Source organism: Dryobates pubescens, chromosome 24, assembly GCF_014839835.1.
Source record: "Dryobates pubescens isolate bDryPub1 chromosome 24, bDryPub1.pri, whole genome shotgun sequence".
Classification (NCBI taxonomy): Eukaryota; Metazoa; Chordata; class Aves; order Piciformes; family Picidae; genus Dryobates; species Dryobates pubescens.
In genome coordinates, this window is record NC_071635.1 from 526643 (window position 1) to 549214 (window position 22572).

The 22572-nt window shown below is 44.0% G+C and overlaps 1 protein-coding gene across 5 annotated transcripts in view; it reads right to left on the bottom strand.

Moving 5' to 3' along the window:
• Positions 1-22572, bottom strand: part of DCLK2 (doublecortin like kinase 2) — a 56364-nt gene that overhangs the window by 28489 nt on the left and 5303 nt on the right. For all 5 annotated transcript variants that reach the window (XR_008462842.1, XR_008462841.1, XM_054172467.1 and 2 more), the window contains exons 2-4: positions 20980-21314; positions 3571-3673; positions 1078-1179 (exon numbers count right to left, since the gene is read on the bottom strand). Coding sequence is in view for 3 of the 5 variants with exons in the window: in XM_054172467.1 (XP_054028442.1) it covers positions 1078-1179; positions 3571-3673; positions 20980-21314 (540 nt within the window). In the remaining 2 variants the exon portion in view is untranslated. The remainder of the gene's footprint in view (positions 1-1077; positions 1180-3570; positions 3674-20979; positions 21315-22572) is intronic.

A 22572-nucleotide genomic window follows, 5' to 3' on the forward strand; every position in this document is an offset into this window, starting at 1 on the left:
CACTGTTGGTCTCCCTGGAGCTTACACAGGACTGCAGGAAATGCAGATTAGTTGTGAAAGTTGCCCTACATTGTTCTTTGTTGTTACTGCTGTCCTCCTTTAAAGCTTTTCAGTTAGTTAAATGTTCAACCTTTAAAGCTTTTCAGTTAAATGTTCAACCTTTACAAACAGATGATAAATATTCCACTTTGAATGAGCCCAAGGATAGACAATTACTTTAACTAGCATTTGCAATAGAGCAAAGCAAATATTGATATGGAAATGAGAATATGGAAGACCTTGCAGTTTGCAATGTAACAGACATGAGCTTACATTCAGAACAGGGTATTGGGTATTTACACAACCAATAGTTTGATTTCAGGGCTACTTATCCAGGTCTGAGGAAAAAAAAAAGAAATTATTTTTCATTGTCTTTTGAAATTTAAAAAAAAAGAAAGAAAGGAAGAAAAAAATCACAACTTTTTTCCTTTCTATTTGAGCCTCAGTGGTTGGAACATAGGGTGTGCAGCCAAACTGCTGGCAAAAGCACAATGTGAACCTGGCTTTGAAATTGCAGGCAGCCCAAGGAGAAGAAAAAGGCTGTTCTCTGTTAATGAGCAATAACATTCTGGAATACTTCTTAAAATTACTTGAAACAGCAAAATTCTGTATTTCTGGTCAATATTTGGCTTACATGGAGAAAGCCTTCAAAACGCTCACGGCTAGATCAACGACCAGGAATGCAACCATATAACCACCCTGCAGTTACCGGTCTTCAGGGAAGTCAAGTGCCATGCTGAAACCTATCCCAAGTGGACAATTAGCAAATTATTCCAGTTTTCATGACCTGAAACTTTTGGTGCCAGGTAATGACAAAATAGAAACCACCTTTCTTCTTAGGATTCAAACATCAATGCAGAATTCCGTAGCAATTAGTATTAACTCTATCAGATAACCTGGAGGAGCAAACCAAGCCCCAAGCCCACACCATTTATTTCCCTGGCACTTGTGTTTCAGAACCAACAGCTGTCCTACCCCATTAAACACATCTTAACTTTCCTTTGGTTTACACATTCAGCTCTTTCCTAGCAGTAGTACCTGAGGCAGGTGATTTACTCCGACGGGAAGGGCCTGGACTTTTGGATCCAGTATGCCTCATGCCAGCTGACCGGGAATAAGAGGACTTCATGACACGGCACTCTGCAAAGCAAGCAGAGAGAGTCTTGACACCAGCTCAGCGTGCAGGCTTCCCCCAGTGCTGCTCTTGCTGTTTAACAGCCAGGAAGTGAACATCAGTATCTGCTAAACATGACTGCGCCGCTGGATGGAACAAATTCATAAGAGCACCTGAGAACGTCAAGCTGCACAGCTGTGTGTTTCAGGCTGCACTACTGTGTACCTACACTGCACAAACATAGCTGAGCTATTCAAACACTGTAGGTAACATTCTGGATGGAATATTTCTTCAGCTTTTGAAGCTGGTTTATCACCATCATTCAAGTTTGTGCCTATGCACTGCTGAAAGTAGAGAAGCCAGCTGATGGCAAGGTTATGCTGATAGCTCAGTACATTCTGCACACTGTAATGGCAGCTTCATGTAGGGCAGCTGTGCAGCAAGCCCCATTTACCTTCCTTTGCAAGAAACTAATGTTGTGTTCAGTTTTTAAAGAGGTGAAAAATGCCTCTTGTTTCCAAAAGGCTGAGACAATAGATGTATGCAGTAAATAAAGGACAACCTAAATGGGAAAGGAATCAATTGACATACATGCATTGACATTTGGGAAACATTTTAATTCCTACTGTTAGCAGCCACTGCAAATCACTCCCAAAGGAATCATCTAAATTTCCCTCCTAGTTTTGTCCCTGTTGTTCATTGCTGCAGTGTCAATGCCATCATTAAGATTCCCACATCACCATCATAAATAGTAAGTAGAGCTGCATGCCCTGCCAGTTAAGTCCCATCCCACTCTGTACCTAACCTCCTTTTCTCCAGTAAGACCTCCAGACTTACTAGAGGAAGCAGGGACTACCAAAGCTGAAGAGGCAAAGGGAGAAACCCTCCACCAGTGGGTTCTCAGAAAGGGATGATGGTGTATTGGGAAAACCAAACTTACAGCCTTAAAATCTGCAAAGGGAAATTATGGTTTTGTTCAGACCAGGATTTGCAGTGGGAGTTAACACAACTGCACCAGAGCATTTCTGCACCAGAGTAAAATCTTATCTGAGCTAGTCATGTAGGTACCCTTCTTGTCACCTCCACACTGCCTGAATCAACATAATCAGGCAGTTCTGGAAAAGGAGCATGTTGGCAATATCATCAGAACAGGAGCCAGCTGGATGCTCCATCCATCCAAAGGCATGGACCAGTGGTTAGACCTATACTCCTCTTTTTGCTTCGGTAATGAAATGATGGCATTCAGAAAAGTTAGACAAACACCAGGGACTTTTGTTTTCTATTACCTAAGAGCAAAGCAACCCCCCTCCTTCTTATTTACAACTTGAAACTCTCCTCAATCTGATGATTCTTGCCAGGGCAAGGTTTATTTAACCACAGATTAACTTTTCTGTAAAAGAAAATAAGGTTGATTCTACAGCTGAACCAACAGAGACAATAAACATGTCCAGTAGGGCCTGCAGTGACAGGACAAGGGGTGAGGTTTTAAAACTAAAAATGGGAGATTCAGATTAGATACAAGGGAAAAAGCTTTCACGATGAGGGTGTAACACTGGAACAGGTTACTCAGAGGGGTTGCAGAAATCCCATCCCTGGAACCATTCCAGGTCAGGTTGGACGGGCTCTGAGCACCCTGCTTTACTTGCAGATGTCCCTGCTGACTGCAGGGGGTTGGACTAGATGGCATTTAATGGCCTCTTGCAACCCAAGCTCTGCTATGAACAAGGAGGTAACCCCACTGTATAGAGATGATCTGATATTCCAAGGCAATTCTACACCTCCCTGGCAGACAAGAGAGCTTTTCCTTTGAGCCAGCACAATTTTCTCTTTACACAAAAAGAACTTTCTTACACAAGTAAAATTCATGCTCTGCCAACACAGACAGCATGGGCACAATGCCCCAGTTTCTCTCAACCCTTTCCCACTCAACACCCCCTGTAACCTCACGGTAAGAACAGGCCCAACACTTGGTCTGCAGCAGACAAGACTGCAATGTGTAAATTGTCTAGCAGCATCGCTGGAGACCTGAAATGAGCATGGTTACATATGGAGTTTTTCCAGAACCTCACGAAGACTACAATATGGCAACTGCCTTATAGTCACAGATGTCAAAAGTGAATGCTTTGAACAGCTTTTAGACGCATTAGATCTGTGACCTGTTAAACCCCAGTGCTGTTTGCCAGGGAACTTTAGTGATAAGGTCTATTTTCCACAGGTCAGGTTGGTTAGAGCATTGTAACACAGAATCCAGATGATGGTTTGAAAAGAACTTCTAATGCCTAAGAAAATTAGCATCTTCCCATGTGTAATTTTGTAAGTCACAGAGGCCTTGAAAGGAGGGGAGAGGTGGGGGCAGGAGGGGCAGGAGTCCTCAGTGAAGTGGACTGTTTCAGAAGGTTAAAGATGTGCTGGCTTACCACTGTGATCCAGCACAAAGTCATCCTGAGCATAGCGGTACTTCTCAGGTCCACACGCAATGAAGACATCATCATCTCCAAAGAAGTCCTGCAAGCAGGTCACCTTGACAGCAAAAGACACAAAGCATAAACAAGTGCAGGACTTTCAAATACTAAACCTTCCATTAGTCAGCCACAGTTAATGAGTTTGTGTTCTCCCTTCAGCAGCAATGGCAAACACCTCAGCTCTCAAATACTTCATCTCTGCCAGTGGTGTAGGAAAGCTCAGGGCCGGGAATGTTTCATGTGACTGCCTCTCACCTCCAAACCACCTCCTCCTACATTCCACACCTGTGCTTACATGTACCTACACATGCACCTCTGACCTGGAGGTGTTCATGGCCAGGGCGGACAGGACCTTAAGCTGCCTGGTCTAGTGGAAGGTGTCCCTGCCTATGGTGAGGCAGGGGGAGAGTTGGAATTAGATGATCTTTAAGATCCCTTCCAATCCAAACCATTCAGTGCTTCTATGCATATTGATGACTGAGAAGACCAGCTATAAACATCAAAGCTTCCTGTACTCTTACATTAATTACTTAAGGGAAAAACTATTGAGTTGAAATGACTGCAGCTAAAACTGTAACTTTTTTTTATGCTGAGGCATTTCATTTACATGTGTTAATGTGCTGTAAAAATAATGAGTGCACTCTGCTCCAAATTCAAGAAATAAAGGAAAAGAGTTTCTCTCCTTCCCCTTGCAGCTCTGTCTGTTGTTAATTCTCCCACTGATGCTGCTGCGATGATTTCAAGAAGGTTGGAGATATCAGAAAGGAAAAGGTTTTAGACATTCTTTAAAACATCACTCCTCCAAAGCCAATACTGTCAGCTTGTGAAGCTGCAGGTACCTGCTTTAAGAACAATTAAAGCCAAAAATGCTCCAACATGAAATCCCACCAAATGCATTTGAAATCCTTTGTAAGAAAAAGAAAAGAAGGGTTTGTAGGTAGCAAGCTGTTTCTTAAAGAGATTCTTTTTGACAATGACATTCAAATGAGCTCTGGGAATAAAAGCTACGTGGAAGCTGAGAGAATTAGAACCATTTGGTAAAATCCTGTAATTAAAGAGGTAAAACAAAAACCTGCTTTTAGGGAAACTCGCCTTTTTCCTTCCCTGTTACCCATCCACCTCATCTGCATCTTTTACACACTGGGAAAATAGTAAACATTGGCAGAACCACAGGAAAGGATCTTTGCTGCCTGCAGTAGTCTGAGAAACACTCAGAATATCAATGACCCTCAGCTCTCTGCTAGAGCATCCACCCAGGGCACTGCCAGCAGTGCAGTCAGTTGTCATGGCAGCTAACCCAGCAAGAGCAGCCTCTGCCCTTACAGCAGCATCCTCACTACAGCACCACATGCAGTGCCCAGCATTTATGTCACTATGTGGCACAGGCATCACCAAGATCCCTTTATTATTCTTTTATCATTGCAGTGACAATCTTCTCTCATCCACTAAAGCCATTTTCAGCTGTACTTGAACCCATTACTTCTAACAAGCCAAGAGGCAGTGGCTACTGGATGTAAAGGACTACACATTTCAGAGCAGTTTGGCTAATGTGGGCTGTATTCTCTCTACTCCCTGCTAAGGAGAGGACTCATCATTGCCACAGATTGCAGGAATCCAGCAACCACCCCAAATCCACCACTCCAGGAAAAGCTGTGCTGCACATGGGCAGAGATGTTCCCTGAGGCACAGGTTCACACCCAAACCCCCCAAGATATTTGCTCTCCAACAAGAGGAAAGGTTTTTTAAAAAAATATATAAAAAAAAGGAGAGTGACAGCATGGAGGCTTACTGAGTACCTGAAAAATGACTCAAGAATTCAATTCTTTAATGCTACAAGTTTGAGAAAAGAGCTGTGTAACTATATCTTGGCACCCTCCAGCTGAGAGCTGACTGAACGAATTCCAGCTCTATAAATACACTGCACTCTGCACATGGGGAAGAGCTGCAGAGACAAATGGCTTAGGCTCCAGTCAGAAAGGCTTGAACTCGAGTAAGCAGCAGCAGCACTGTACTGGTTAAGTCTGAAGAGCCACCACACCCTGTGTCTGGGGAAAGCTGCTCTGGATGACAAATCCTTTGCATCAGCTGAAAACGAACCGAAACATCAGAACTGGGGAAGGCATGCAACAATTTCTGCATTTGTTTAAACAAAGGAAGAGATCTTTCCATCTACTGACTGGAAGAAAACAGGATATGCTGTAAATATTTTGAAAAAGGAAGGACAGAACACAGGAGGCAAAAGGAAAACTGGGAAAAGTGTCATGCACAGCAACAGCTGGAGGTTGGCTCTGTGCTCCCAGCTCAGCAGTAGTGGCAGGCATGTGAAGCTGGAATTCTTAAGGAAATACAGTGGGATTTTTTCCCATGAATAGCTACCAAAAAATGCAAATCATTTGGTTTATGTCAGCACAACAAATCTAGATAGAACCTCCCTGCTACTGCCTTCAGTGTGCATGCTCTCTACATTTCTAGGGGAAATGCCTTCTTTAACCAGGACCAATTACAGCTCTGCTGGCCTGATGGTTCTGCCCTTGGCTGCTTGCATCAACCTTTATTTATGAGCAAGCAAAAGCCAAACATTTGTCTGGTCTGCCAGACAGGTGATATTTGTAATCATCGTTTCTGCTTCCCCTTTGTCAAACAAAGTTAGTGTTGCCACTCCACTGCCAAACTCCTGCAGTGTTTTGGAAACTCTCAGCCTGACAGCTCAGGGACTGATGCATGTCCTACATTCCAAACCAGAAGGAAAGCAGTCCTGCAGGAACAGGTCAGCTCTCTGTTTTCTATTTCAGTTCCATCACAATCGGGGCAGACTTAACTTTCCCAAGGAAGAGTTTCCTCTGGGCAGCCTCAGGAGCTCCAAAAGGAAGGTGAAAAGGGCATTCCCACCCCTCTCCTGCTGTGATTTTAACAGATTTACTTACCTCAGACCTTCCCCTTGGTCTCTGCCCTTAAACATAAAAACTCAAGCAAAGAAAAAACAGTCTCTGTGTTTAACCAATGTTTTTATCTACTCACTAAGTCATCCATGCCCTTCATGGCTGAAACCCAGAACACAACAGGCTCAGGACTAGCTCCAGGCAGCCGTTTGCCTGGCTATACTGAGTCACGTTTCCTGACATGTCTTCAGTAAGCAGTGAGAGAACAGCCAGATCACGAAGCAGAAAAACAGAGAACAGTCAAACCAAGGAGCCCCTGACATGCCCTTTAAAAAATACTGTAAGTGCCAGGATTCTTTCTGGAATTAGCCAGCAGCTACTCCTTGGGCAGACATGACAAAGCATTGCAGGCAGCTACACTACATGATTGGGAAGCAGGCAAGAAAGCAGGCAAGGCTGCATGGGACCTTCAGCAGCCTGGTCTAGTAGGTGATGTCCCTGCACATGGCAGGGTATTTGGAACTAGATCATCTTTAAAATCCCTTTCAACCCAAACCATTCTGTGATTCTATGACAAAATAAGCTGCTGTTTGAGATCCAGCCAAGTACAGAAGCCCATATTGTACTTAAGAACAGCAACAAACTCCATGTACACCCGGTAGGTAGTAAGCCTGCAAAAGCAGGTCAAGATTCCTGCTGGCATAGGGAAGAAGCATTTCACACTTGCAAAGATTTCTGTTTCTCACCAGCTGATCATCTCTGTGACAGCTCCACTACAGAACCCCTCTCAGAATCCCCAAATTAAAACAATTACACATCATCAAAAGAAGGGCAAGCAAACATGGAGGACATGGCTTAGCACCAGCCTTGGCAGAGCTAGAGAATGCTTGGACTGGGTGGTCTGAAAGGTCTTTTCTCACCAAAATGATCCTGTGATTCTACACTGATATGCACAACCACAGCCTTCAAAAAGGCTGAGGGCCTCCCCAGCTCTGTTGGGACACTGCAATAAGCCCATCTAATAAATGTGATTTGTAGCTCAGAACTTCCACAAGATGTTGATTTACCACTGGGGTTTGGCATCTGGCATGCTTTTGTCTGTTCCTTGACATTTATTAAAGTCAGGAAACAGGGATAGAAAACTAAGGTTTTTAGTTCTAAAGAGGTGTAAATGTTAAGTTTGCCTGTGGTGGATAAAGGTGGATTGTTAACTTATTTATCAAAACTGGAAGGGGAAAACAAAAAAAGAGTATTGAAACAAAGACCATAATGAGACTCATTCTTGTAGGGCAGCTTATTAAATGACTGTTTAATCAATGGCTGTGTCACGTTATTACAGCCATCACCAGAAAATGAATCTTCTTTCACTGGCACTGGCTGATCAGCAGCAGCAGCAGTGAAAAAGTGAAAGAGACAAACCCTTCTTCCCACAGGGAATCGAAAGAGTAAGAAAGAAAACAGAAATGTAAAATCTTTGCCTGCTGCCTTGTAAACAGCAAAGGCCTGGCAGTGAGCCCAGGCAACGCCTAGCACAGGATGACAAGGCAGGAGGACTGCACCAACAGACTGCTCAGGTCACCACGACTCACCCAGCCAGGCAGCCAGCAGCAACAGATGACAGAAAGGAGCACTCCTCACCTCTTAGCTGTGTTTCAGTTTGAAACACATTTTTTTGCATAGATTTTGGGTTTTAACATCTTGAAGTTTAATTCAGAGGGTGAGCACATGTGGGGAAGGGAGATGGCACTTGGGAGTGATCCCAGCTGATCATCCTCGCGGCGATGGAAATGCCAGTCAGAAAAAGGAGCTGTAGAAATATGCGCAAGTTAAAATGAATTCCCACACCTATCTATTTCTCACAGCCTCTCCAGTTCTCAAGGGCTTTCTGGCAAAGTCCATTCACCAGGTTTTTTCCAAAGGGCAAAATGATCTCTTTCTGCAAAATGCGATTTCAAGTAGCGCACTGATTATGTGCAGCTATTGAGCTGCAGGATAATTACAGAGGAAATGGGCTGCAGGTCTGATTCCAAATGTTTCAGAAGGCCCACACTTGTCTATCCCTGGAACACAAAGCAGTCCAGAACAGCCTTTGCTGTAGCAGTATCCACTACTTCATCAAGAATCAATCACCTCAGCACGTTAAACAGTGAAATTCCATGTCATGCATCTCAAGCTCATGAGTTACACAAAGAAACAGCCTCACTAAACATGGAGGAAGTGGAAACTGGAAGCAACTAATTAACAAATGCAGCTTATATGGCCATAATCCAGTTTGTTTAAAGAGATAAAAACCCCACAACAGTCTTTTCAGTTACAAAACAAGGATTGTATCTTTGCCCATAGATGCATTAATCACAGCAGCTCTAAGGTCAGCAGCACATTCTTTCCTCCAGCAGCATAACTGGGAAGCCTCACACAGGACCAAAAATAGCACCTGACTTCACACAGCCAACCTTCCACCTCACCACTGAGCTGCTGGTCTAAAAATAACAGCTACTTGTGTTATGAAAGAGCATCAGAAGAAGAGGTCTGCACATAAGGACAGAGAGCTGGCTCACCCGATTCAGTACCACTTTATGGGTTCAATGACACCCTGCTCCACAACACAAATGCACTTAAAATATGTTGGGCCACTTAATATTCCCTAAAATTACCTCTGTTGTACTACTCTAGAAATCAGTGCCCTGAGCTCATCATCCTACTTGAAAAACACAGACTTCATATACTATAGGGATCTTAAAACTAGTAAAATCCTATGGTCAAATATTCAATGTCCTTTCATGTCTCTGATTCCTTAGATCAGAAGAGTTGCTGTGACACGCAGAGCTATCCAAGTGCAGTCCAAGGTTTCCACCGCTCACGGGCAAACACTGTGCACTGGAGAGGTTCCAGAAGCAGCAGTTCCTTGAAATGAGAACTATTTTTCCACAGACATAAGAAATTCAAACCCTGTAGGCAGTGCAGACAGAATAAAAGACAGAATCTGGAAAGGTCCTTTGATGAAGGGTACAAATATTTTCTCACAACTCTTTAAGCTTTAAGTGGAAGCTTTACAGTTTTACTCATGAGCAGGTTGCCCAGAGAGGTGGTGGATGCTTCATCCCTGCAAATAATTCATGGTCAGAGAGACATCAAATTGTTTTGGTTGGAAAAGACCTCCAGGATCACCCAGTCCAGCCATTCTCTAACTCTGCCAAGGCTGGTGCTAAACCATGTCCCTCAGCACCACATCTCTGCCTCTTTGAACCACCTTCCTGGTGATCCTGTTCCAGGTCAGAGCACAGCAGCTGCAAACCAAACTTCCTTTGGCAGGCACAGGCATCTCCTCAAGCCTATCAATGACTGTAAATCAGCAAACAGTCCCTGAGGAAGCATTTAAAGAACTGAGCAAACTGGTAAGGAAAGAAGCATTGTGCAGCTTCAGTGATATTTAGAAATGGAATTAAAGCTGATTTGTTTCAAGTCAGGTTCCATGAAAAACAGTAGCTGCAAACTACAAAGGCCAAGCTGGATGGGGCAATTTGATCTAGCTAGAGATGTCCTTGCTCATTGCAGGGCAAGGGTTGGTCTAGATGACCCTTAGAGGCGCCTTCCAACCCACACCATTTCATGGCTTGAACTGCCCATGTGGTAGCTGCCAAAGTCAGGTTTCTGTTCCAATTCTATTACAAAAATAAAAATCCATCAAATTAACTCACTCCAAGATTCCAACTATCAGTCAAAGCACATGACTGGGTGCAATTTCATGTTGTTATCTAGAGGCATAAAAGTCTATTTCTGGAAGTGCAGAAACAAAATTAAGCTTACCCAAGCTCTCTATTCACCACTTCAACTACATCCATCTCACAGCTGAAATTACAGAAATTCTGCATATGGAGTGCCAGCCTGTGCCCAGGTGGCCAAGAAGGCCCAACAGCATCCCAGCCTGTATCAGGAATAGTTATCAGGTTATTGGTGTCCTTATTTTTACTTTCAAGGTCTAAGGCTTTTGCAGATATTCCCCAGTGCCTAAAGAGCTTCCTAAGCAGCTTCTGGGAACATATGTTGTTTTTACTAGCTCTGGGTAGAGTTTCACTGTGCATGCCAAGCAGACCTCCATGGGGCCCTGTCAGTGATCAACTGATTTAGTGTTCAAAATTAGAACACTAACTGCCCAGCTACTTTGGGCTGATTCACTGAGACAGTCTTCATTCTTATCTGCATTCAACATATCCCATTGCAGTGACTTGATCTGACTTCCCCTGACATGCTCTCTGCTGGTACATTAGGAAGGATCCAGCGCATTAAAATGGGTTGGGCAGCCACCTGTCTCACTTGAATCACAGAATCATTTAGGTTGGAAAAGACCGAAGATCATCAAGTCCAACCTTCTACCCAACACCTCCATGACCACTTGCAAAGCCTTCCCTAGACAAGAAGCCCTCTTAGAAGCTGCTTAAAAGTAAAAAGCCTAGAGATGTGATCTGTGCTAATACAAACCATCTATTGACATTAATAAGTCTCTTTTAATTCACTCACAAGTGGAAAAAGCTCATCCAGTTCCAACTCCCCTGCCACGGGCAGGGACACCTCCACCAGCCAAACTGCTCAAAGCCTCATCCAACCTGGCCTTGAACACCTCCAGGGAGGAGGCATCCACAGCCGCCCTGGGCAGCCTGTGCCAGTGTCTCCCCACCCTCACTGGGAAGAATTTCTTCCTAATCTCCAGTCTTAATTTACCCTCCTCAAGCTTCAATCTATTCCCTCTCATCCTGTTACTCCCAGCTCTTGTCAAAAGTCCCTCCTCATCTCTCCTGTAGGCCCTTCAGGTACTGGAATGCTGCCCTAAGGTCTCCTCCTCTCCTCCAGGCTGAACAGCCTCAGCTCTCTCAGCCTGTCCCCACAGGGGAGCTGCTCCAGCCCTCTGAGCATCCTCATGGCCTCCTCTGGATCTGCTCCAACAGTTCCCATGTCCTTCTTGTGCTGGGGGTCCCAGGACTGGGTGCAGTATTCCAGGGGGTTCTTATGAGCTAAAAGGTTTTCTAATGCTAAAAGGGTTTCTCTAAAGCTCCTACTGGATCAGTGGAAGATATAGATATGTTTTATTCTTTTTCAGAGCCTTCCCAGAAACATTTGTAGTGGAGATACAGATTGCCCAGAAGGGAATTTAAAATAAGCTATTAACCTCACCATTCCTAATTAGCTTTTAGAAACCATCTGGTTGGTGGTTTGGTTGGTTTTTTTCCTTTCTGTGAACACCATGTTGAAACTGCTGCATGGAATATGGTATGGAAAAGTGAACTGCAACTCCAGGAATCCATGCCTCACACTGCATCTGCTCAGTGTTCCAGAGAGGTTTCCCTAACAGGGTTTTTCTTTTGTGGAAAGGGGAGCGCAGCAATAATAATTTTTTGGTTATAAAACTCTTTGCTTATTAGTCTAAAAATCAGCCCTTTAGAATTGTTACACAAATATTTACATTCAACACATGGCAGTTACAAAATGGTGCCTTTGGTGGAGTTAGAACTATCAATGAAGGCAGAGGAACTCAGGCATCCTGAACTGTTTACACACAAGATGCAAACATAGCGTTCTGCAGAACTGCAGTGAAGTGCAAAACCAATTCTTGTGATTCCTTTGTTGCCTTTAAGATCAAACAAAACATGACAGCTTGGAGCCTGCAGCTGGACTCCTGCTGATTTTTCTCAACTTGCTATGGATATTCCTGAAAGCCACAGAATCACAGACTGCAGTGGAAGGTACCTTTAAAGATCATGCTGTCCAAACCCCCCGCAGGGATATCTCCAACTAGGCCAGGTTGCTCAGAGCCCCATCAAGCCTGATCCGGAATGTCCCCAGGGATGGGGCCTCCACCACCTCTCTGGGCAACCTGTTCCACTGTTCAACCACCTTCATAGTAAAGAACTTCTTCCTAATGTCCAACCTAAACCTTCACTGCTCCAGTTTCAAACCACTGCCCCTCGTCCTAATGCTACACATCCTTCCACACATCTTTCTCCCTAGCCTTCTTGGAGGTCCCCTTCCAATGCTGAAATGCTATAAGGTCTCGCTGGAGCCTTCTCTTCTCCAGGCTGAACAGGGCAAGACTCAAATGTTTTGGGGGTCTGTGTGCAAACTTACTTTTGCATTGAGAGTCCTTAATTTAAAATGAAGCCTGCTAAGAGAAACTGTGTAGGCAGAGGTTGCACTTCTGCTGTGAATGCTTACAGTGGCTTTTGTTTTGTTTTAAGCCAACTGTTTTAAGCTTGCTTAGAGACTGTGTCGTGAACAGAAATGGAGAAAGTGCAACCTTGAAACCCTTTCCTATGTCGTTGGTAAATAGCTTTATATTGTAAAATGGAACAGGCTTAATTTGCATGTTTAAATGTGATGGTGCAAGAACTCCTTGCTGGACTAACACAGGGTAATTTAATTACAGGGGGGGAAAAAAATGTCCAGGATCCCAGAGTAATGAGGAACCTGTGACACAAATCCTAATCTGGCCTATGACAGCTGCAGAATGAATTCAAACGATTTTTTTACCAGACTAATTATCTGTTAATGGGCAGGCTCAGCGGGACACAACAAATTCCCAAGGTTTAGCTTCCAAGCCATGTGATTCCATCTCCAGCATGGCAGATGGCAGACAATGGCTGCATACCACTCTTTTATCCCGGGAGCTGCGGCACACCCGACGCTGCGAGCCAGCACCGCAAGGACTGCAGGCACACAGCAACAAAGCCGCAGCCTGAGCGCTGGGGGCACGGCTCGGAGCCTTCCCACACTGCGCAGCGCACCACTGGCAGCACATGGGGCAGCTCTTGGTGTGCGCAGACCCGCGGGACTGACCCACTGCAGAGCCGGAGGGACTCCAGCGAGTGGGATGGCGCTTAACAGGACACACAGGCTCGCTGGGAGCTCAAAGAGCAGCAATTTCCCTGTTTCCAGTTGCCGTGCTCCCATTTGAAGAGCTGACTTTCACCAGGGGCTGGTTTTGTGCTCATTTCTAGAAATCCTGTTATTTTAATATCCCAAAGCTAGAACTGCATATCCCTGTGGAGAGAAAGAGATACATTCTCTGTTCTGTCTGTAACTGTAATGTGGACTTTGGATGCTCAGAAAGTGAGAACAATACACAAGAGTTCCCACTCCCACCCCTCAACAGAGGCTAAAGACCTTTATTGCAGAGAGCCGTTTTCCAGCGCTAGACTGTGGCTATTTCACATGGCACGACCTTGATTTCTTTTCTTTCTGCATAAGCACCAAAGCTGAACAGCTTCCTCAGCTTGACTGCTCACTGCCAGTTTAACACCCTGGGATGACTCACTGGATGTTCAGGGCTGTTTCTTTTTCAGTACTTGCTCTTCAGCACATTGAGCATCACATTTTTGTTACTTTTAAACAAGATCCTTACCGGTTTGCCTTTTCTTCCCCCCCCCCCTCACAGTGGTAATTGAACTGTGGTAGGATGATCCTCTGACAACTGTGATCAAAACTGTCAAAGCTTTCTAGGGGAAATCTCCAACCACACATTATCTGCCTGTGGCAGAAAGCACTGCAGAAAGTTTTCCATGACCAGATTTGTAGCTGGAAAGAGGGTCTCTGTATTTCCATATCTAGGCTGTTTTCCAGATCCCTGCACCCATGACAAGGCACAGTTTATTTCAGGTTAGTTTCCATAAATAACTACAGATAAGAATAGTTCTGTGGCCATGAACAGAGACCCAAATTCTCTCTTCTGCTTGAGTATGCTATTTCCTTCTTCCTTCTAGCAATAAATAGTCCCAGCTCCCAGTTCTGGGCATATTGATTGTAGTCTGAATAAAAATAACACATAGCAGTGTCTGTGGATGAATTAATTTCCTGCCATACAGACTTCCTCAAGATTAGGGCCACTTGCATTTTCTTGTTTTCCTTAGACTTGCATCATCTGTATCCCACACTGAGTAGCCAGCATCTCTCCCTAGTTGTTCTCTGAAACAATTCTAGCCTCTAATATAATCCCAATTCCCCTTAAATTGCATTTTATATCACATATTAGAAGAGGTTTGTTACCATTGGGATAAAACTTACTCCAAGTATAAATCATAGGATGGTTTGGATTGCAAGGGACCTTGAAGGTCATGTAGTCCCAACCCTCCTGCCACGGCAGGGACACCTTCCACCAGCCCAGGCTGCTCAAGGCCCCATCCACCCTGGCCTTGAACAGCTCCTTGTTGCATGGATTCCCTGGGGGATGCAGGTGTGTACACAGGCACATTTCAGTGTTATTTTATCTCTAGCTCTGTAGCTCTTCCAAAGCTGTAAATAGCCTTCATTTACTGAAAACACTCAAAACCAAACACACCCCAAAGTTTTCAGAAACCCCGGAGACTGGCAGCCCTCAGCTAACCACTCCAACAAAAATCAGCCCTTCATTCTCCACAGACATGGTGTAGCAGCAGCTCTGGTAGAGTAAGACAATGGTTGGACTTCATGATCTTAGAGGTCTTTTCCAGCCATGGTGATTCTGTGATGAATGTTCATTTTGCAGTGACTATTTACCACTGAATTCCATTACATCTGATTATCTTCAAGCCTATTAATTTCCTTTCCTGTACACCAGAGAGTCACAGAAATCACTTCCTTCTCTCTGTTGCTACTTTTTTTTGTTCATACCCTATGAGCATGACTATGACAACTGTTCCAAGGCTTGCAGCTAGGAAGGACTCCTTGCCCATAAATGCTAAACTTCTGTGGGATCTGCAATGCAGAGAATCACTCCCTTGGCAGCAGCTGCTGAGACTCCTCTGTAGCAATATGTAATCCTTTTTAAGAGTTGTGAGGAATGCAAGGACTTAAGGATTTCTCCCCCCTCCCCCAGGTGAAGGTTAATACACTTCATCTTAAAGTGGTTTAAATTGCAGCAGAATTAGAACAGCAAAAAATGCTGGAGCTTTCTATGCTCTCTGCAAATTTGCTGTAGCAAAACCTCTGCCCTTGCCAATACATTTGTGAAAGTATCTGTGCCAGGTTAGAGCCAGAGACACGAGATAAAGACCTCAGTTTGGGTTCAGAAGCTTTCAACTTGCTTCCCTGATAATGTGGAAATGAGTTTCTATTACAGTTGTTTCTCAGCCTCAATGAGATACCAGACAGTGATGTAAGAATGCAATTAAAGGACACTTAAAAATCCCTACACCTAAGTCCTAGTGCCTGCTTTCTTAAAAAAAACCACCCAAAAGCCCCAAGTCTACTGCTGATGAAAGAGACTTGAAACTCAAGTGGCCTTTCCACTGCCCACACTGAATTAAAGGTAAATATTTGCTTAAACTACTCAGTTAACTGCAGTAAAATCACCGTTAAAGAAGTCTCATCCAAGTGTGACTGCACACAAAACTGGAGACCTGAGAAACCCAAAACTCAGCTGTTCCAAAGCTTCTCTCAGTATTAAACAGTGAGCTCTCACCGAGCAAGATCTGGGGAAAATGCTGTACTGATGGAGATTGTCAGAGCTGAGTGACAAACATCTGTGTGAGAAGAACTGAAACCTCACAGGCAGTGTCTCTTGGACTTCTGCTCATCCTTTGTTTTGGTTTCTGCCCTTTATGATGGATCTGTTAACAGCTTCAGTTGGTCTCCACTACAAAACAAATTTCAGTTTCCAGCAGCTATCATCTCAGAATTTTCAGATCTGTCCTGAGAGGAGAGCATGGAGAGTCTATGGAATGCTTCCAAGTGCAGTACCTGTTTGCCTCAGTTACCCATTTGCATTTAATGAGCATCTTACCAAAAACTTCATTAACATAAACTTAGGGAGCTTTTTGTTTCAGAGATAGCCAAAATACCTGTGGCACATCAAAAAAAGACCTTAAAAATATTGCTATTTATGGTATGTTCTCACTGTTTGGGGAATGAAGTACAGGCAAGGTAGCTCACACACCTTTTCAGTCCCGTTAGGGATATTAATCCATGCAAGTTAAAAAGTTATTATATTCTTGGAGTGCAGATTTCATTTTCTCCAGAGTTCTGTATGTCTTCTTGTGAGTTTCTCACAGGAAACTCCACACATACACCCCCCCCCCCCCCCCCCCCCCCCATTATATTCTTTTGAACAATTAATGCTGATCATTAAGTTGCTACCCTACACTCTGCAGCTTCTCAAGACTGAGGCTTGTTTAGATTCCATTCTCCATTCTCTTCCGAGATAACTAAGGGTTAACTTCCCCACTGGAGAAGTTTCAGTCTGACTGTCCTGAATTCACAGTAGGATAGTGACAGATTCCAGCAAAGCACAGAAAGCAAAACTGCAGCCAGCTAAGGAAAGCACATTGTTCAAGCAAATAGATCAGATAAACCTCAATGTCAGAAGCACAAAGGCTGGACTAGCAGAAGCCTGCACTGTGAAGCTGAAGCCTTGTTACTGTTACAGGAATATTTTTTTCCTCACAAGAGCCATCACAAAAGTCTTGAAGGGTAATAAATAAATAAATAAAAATTGGTTGCTCAACAGCTTAAAATTGAGAAGTCAGCCTCACATCAATACAGTGAACAAAACTACCTGTACCTGAGGCTCCAGAGCACTGACATGTGAAATTAGAGCATCTGGATTGAAACTGAAGCTGAAAGGAAACATTTGTAAATCCTGTAAAATCTGACAATTCAAGGCCAGATAATTGTCAGGCTTCATACACAATAATCAAGGAGGATCTAGTGTGAGGTGTCCCTGCCCACGGCAGCAGGGGTGGAACTAGATGACCCTTGGGATCCCTTCCATCCCTGACAATTCTGTGATATGGTTATTATCCTCTGTGTAACTACTACCACCAAGATGTTACTACAATCAAAATTAATAAAATCAGGAGAGTAAATCAAAGCTATTTTGAGGGCATCCTTTCTGTCATACTGCTTAAAATTAGGAAAGTTCCCTCATAGATCATTAGCTTCCTAATACGTCTTAATACACCTGTCTAAATAGTTACCTTGGAACACAAAACCTGCCCCATCAGTTAAGGGAACACCAGCTTCCCTAATAACAGGATACAAATCTTACAGATGAGTGTTTCAAACCCCTCATCTTTAGTATCAATTCCATATTAAACAGTAAATACAACCAAAACCTATTCCCCTGCAACACTTGCAAAACAGTTACTTCCTCAGTGACAAAAACATGAAGGAGCAGGGAAAAGACAGAAGCCAAACCCTGAGAAACACAAGAGCTACATTTATAGGAGCACAGCCATTTACAAAATGCTTCTTTTCTTTCTTTTTTTTTTAAGGGTTGCTTTCAAGCTGTGCCAACTCTTTAACCAACATAAAAGCTCTGCCTCCCTGGCAGATTGAGAAGAATAAGCAATTACTACATTGGAGAAAATCGGCTCAGAGATTTCCACCAATTGGCAATTGGCAGCAATGCAACTTTTTATTTGCCAAACTCCACAAAGCCCTTGGGCCACAACCTCTATGTACCAACCTCTATGTACATGACAGTGAACGAAGAGAGAAAAAGCCACTCTCTTGCCTCATGTTGCGGTCAGCCCTTCACTGTGGGGGAAAAAGCAACAAACCAAGAAAATCTCAGAAGTCTCTGTGCCCCTAGATAAGCAGAGGGATTGGAGGTGCTGGTTGATGAGAAGCTCAACATGAGCCTGCAAGGGTAGCTTGCAGCCCAGAAACCAACCATGTCCTGAACAGCATCCCCAACAACATGGGCAGCATTTCACCTCTCTGCTCTGCTCAGACCCCACTGGGAGTCCTGTGTCCAGCTCTCAAGCACAGGAAGGACATGAAGCTGTTAGAGTGGGTTCAGAGGAGCCCACCAAGATGAAGAGCTGAAGGCTGGAGCACCTCTGCTAAAAGACAGGCTGAGAGATTTGGGGTGCTCAGCCTGGAGAAGAGAAGGCTCTGAGGGGACCTTAGAGGGGCTACAGGAGAGCTGGAGAGGGACTTTTGACAAAGGCATGCAGTGACAGGATGAGGGGTAATGGCTTCAGTCTGAAAGAAGCTGGACTTAGATGAGATATTAGGAGGAAATTCTTCCCCATGAGGGTGGTGAGGCACTGGCACAGGTTGCCCAGAGAAACTGTGGAGGCTCCAAGTCTGAAAGTATTGAAAGCCAGGTTGGATGGGGTCTTGAGCAAGTTGGGCTAGTAGCAGGTGTCCCTGCCCATGGCAAAGGGGCTGGAACTAGATGATTTTAAGGTCCCTTTCAACCCACACCACTATATGATTCTACAGAGGCTTTCATTGTCAGGGTTTTTAAATCATACTCTTGTATCTGGGACACTATATACCATGGCCACCTAAATCACAATTATACTGTGGTTGTGCAAGCAAAGATTCCCACCAACAGCCTGTGGGAAAGCCTTTACCATAGAAGAGCAGCAGGAGCTACTGCAGCAATTAGAAATCTCTTCCTTATTCCAGGGACCATCCTCACTGCGGACTGAAGACAGCCGTCATCTACCATGGATAACAGTAATGTGCAGGCAATATATATGAGATACAATGTTAATTAACTGTATTGATCCCTCATGAACTACTGCATCTTCCACATCAATGCAGACCACTGAGTTTTTGCTGTGTTAATGCAACAGAAAGAGTCAGGAAAGGAAAATGCTAAAGCTGGGATTCTCAGCTGAGATTTACCTCTTCGATCTACTTGCTTGAGAAGATTAAAATCATCTTATCAAGACAGTAACAGAAGACTTCATGGGCAAAAGAGACTAATGACTATGTAATAAATATCCTCAAAGCTATTTTATTATTAATTAAACAGGGCTAAATCACATTCTGGATGTGATTCTCTCTTACCAAATCACATTAACAAATCTCATCAAAAATCAAACCAATTAGAAGAACTAAAGAGCACATTACAGTGCCACCAAATACTGAACATCAAGGATCTCACTGATGCATTTGCCCTACTACAACTAATATGAAGGAGCAGGAAAAGTTCTTGGGTTTGATGATAAAAACGTGCCACATAACCATAACATAAGCAGAGAGAAGGATCTCATACTGAGATCACCTAAGTGCACTTGTTCTACTGAACATTTGCTAGCAGCTTCCCACACAAAAAGGTGCTCTTGATGCAGTCTAGAACAAGCTTGACAAGAAAAATTCTCACTTCTGTTCAAACATAACCGAACCTTTTACGAGTCCATCTGAACATACAGGTAGGCAGGACTGCAAAGACAGCTGTGGAATCCTAGAATCATTCTGATTGGAAAAGACCTCCACGATTATCCAGTCCAACCATTATCTAACTCTACCAAGGCCAAACCATGTCCCTCAGCACCAAAGACCTCCAGGGACAGGCATTCAACCACCTCCTTGGACAGCCTGTTCCACTCTTTGAGAACCCTTTCAGTCAAGAAGTGTCTTCTAATGCCAAACCTAAACCTCCCCTGGTGCAACTTGAGGCCATTTCTTCTCATCCTATCACTTGTTGCTAGGGAGAACAGACCGATCCCCACTTGGCTATAACCTCCTTTCAGGGAGTCACAGAGGGCAATAAGGTCTCCATCAGCCTCCAGAATGAACACCCCCAGGTCCCTCAGCCACTCCTTCTCCTCACAGGACCTATTTACCAGACCCTTCAACCAGCTTCCTGTGGACCTGCTCCAGCAGCTCAATGACTTTCTTGTAGCAAGAGCCCCCAAAGTGAACCCAATACTCAATAAATGAGCAAGGATCCTAATATTTAGTCAACAATACAAGAGTCCAGACACCTGATACTGAATGTGATCTGCTCTGCAGCCTGTGCTGCTCTCCAGTACTACAGTCACGGGACAGTTCAAGTGCCACATCAGTGTCAGCTAAAACTATCAAGTATCAGAGTCCTGTTGCCTGAAGGGCTGAGTCATTAACCTGAGTGATCAACTCCTGATGCTTTAACCTGGTGCAGCAGAACATTCTCTGGGTCCCTCTTCTGTATTTCTGACAACAGAAGACCTACTGCCATAATCCTGGCATCATGTTGTTGCAGTGGTAAAATTAAAGGCAAAACCCAGTGGTAAAGATAGGATTGCCCCTCCCAGAATTATTCCAGTAAGATTCTTGACCTGAGAGCCTCAGTTACTACCTCCAGAAAAACATTTCAGTCCTTTTACTACTTAAGTAGCAAACCTATGACAATGAACTGGAAGAAGACAGCACTATCTTTTAACATCCCTCACACCAGGGAGCAGTCTGAAAGCATGACTCTGCTTCTGAAAGCACAGATGTATTTTAACAAGTTTGCTTGCAAATGTTTCACATAAACTTAATCAACCTTAGCAACAGTTAGCAAACAACAAAGCTATTTTTCTTGAAGTTAGCATGAAAACTGGTTAATCTCTGTCATTATACAAGAATGTAATTGTTTGTAGGTATATTTTAATGAAGATCTGAGGAGTTGCCATTAAACTGTATTTATTCAGAAGCAGGTTAAAGCTACACAGTAAGGAGAACTCCAGCTATGGGGGAAAAGCAGCTTAGATGAACTCACAGCTGTGAACTGGGCACTGCAAATTCAGTCTCTTACCTGCTTTCCATCCAGTGTACAAAGTCTCTTGACTACACCCGAGTCTAACTTAATGGCTTCTGTGATGTCAGTCAGGACCTGCTCGAAGGAGTGCGCAGTCTTCTTGTTCAGCAGGATCCTCACAGCTTTGCGTGGCTTGACTCCACTCCTGATAACAGTCACCAGTTTGGGTTTAATGAAATCTTTACTCTCCTTCACCTCGCTCTTTGTGGATGTCAGGGAGGGCAAGGATCGACTGGTCCCAGTCCTGATGTTCACACACCAGTTGGGATTGACGTTCTTGGTGTAGTCAACTTTGCGGTAGGGCTCGTTGGATGCACAGACGTAACTTTCACCTGAAGAGGAGATGAATTGTCAAAATTTAAGGGGGGCTTGCAGCCATTTTTTGTACATTAAGAAAAAAAAAGGTGTGGCTTCCCTGAACTGCAGCTGCAGGCCACTTGGTTTCTAATCAGAGCTTTCCACCCAAACAACACTGCCATAGAGGGGTTTCAACGGGTTTCAAGAGACCTTGAGTTGAGAAATAAAAACCCCACCCTAAGAGTAAAGGAAGATACTCCCCGTTTCTTTGGGATGGTAACTTCTGCCTGCAGAATGGTTCTGCAAGGAGTTATATTAACTGAGCTCACAATACATGACATCAAGAGCAGTCTCCTACAGCAAACAGACTCACAGAACTGTTGAGATCATCAAGTTCAACTGATGATCTCACAAAACCAGCGAGGTCCCCTCTATATATTCCTCAAATACACACTTTGAGATGTCTACCCACATATCAATGATGGTTAATTATTTATAGAGGATTAGGTTTTAACAGAGTAAAATTCAAGCATCGCAAGATCCTTGCCCTGTGGGAGACATTTGCTTACTGGGAGTTACTCCAACAATTTTTAGATCAGCAAGCACCTACTGAGGCCACAAGTGAGGCTTTGAGACCACAGGAACATCAACACTTGTGCATTTCAATTTCTTTTCTCACAGGCTAGTGATAGACACCTTTACATCAAATCCATTTAATGGCACCAGACCTAAGGAATTTGTTCCCTTCCTCCATTTCTTGCCATAAGGCTGAAGATTAGTCAGCCTTTTTTCGGAAGGGGACAGTTTTCAAACTGCTCTTTGTTGTTTGCCACAACTCTTTCAATGCCTGGCAGCACTATTCAGGATGCAGACCATGGCAAAGGACATCTCTAACTCTGGGTTATTTCTCTAACCCACGTCCTCAGTCTCAAAAAATGACATCCCAAGTTTTTCTCCAAGAGGCAGAGTATTGCCAGAAGGATGAAAGGGCAGCATTCCAAACTGACAGAACACACCATTTGTCCAGGCAGAAGAGCTACCCAGATCTTAAAAAGCTTAGGCTGTTCTAAGAGCAGAGCCACATGCTCCAGGTCACCGGTGGAATAGGCCAACTTCACATCCTATACACAGAGCAAGAAACAAAGAACAAAAAGCTGGAGAGGGACTTTTGATAGACATGTAGTGACAGGATGAGGGGCAACGGCTTCAGACTGGAATAAACTGGATTTAGATTAGACATTAGGAGGAAATTCATCCCCAGAAGGGTAGTGAGACACTGGATCAGGGTGCCCA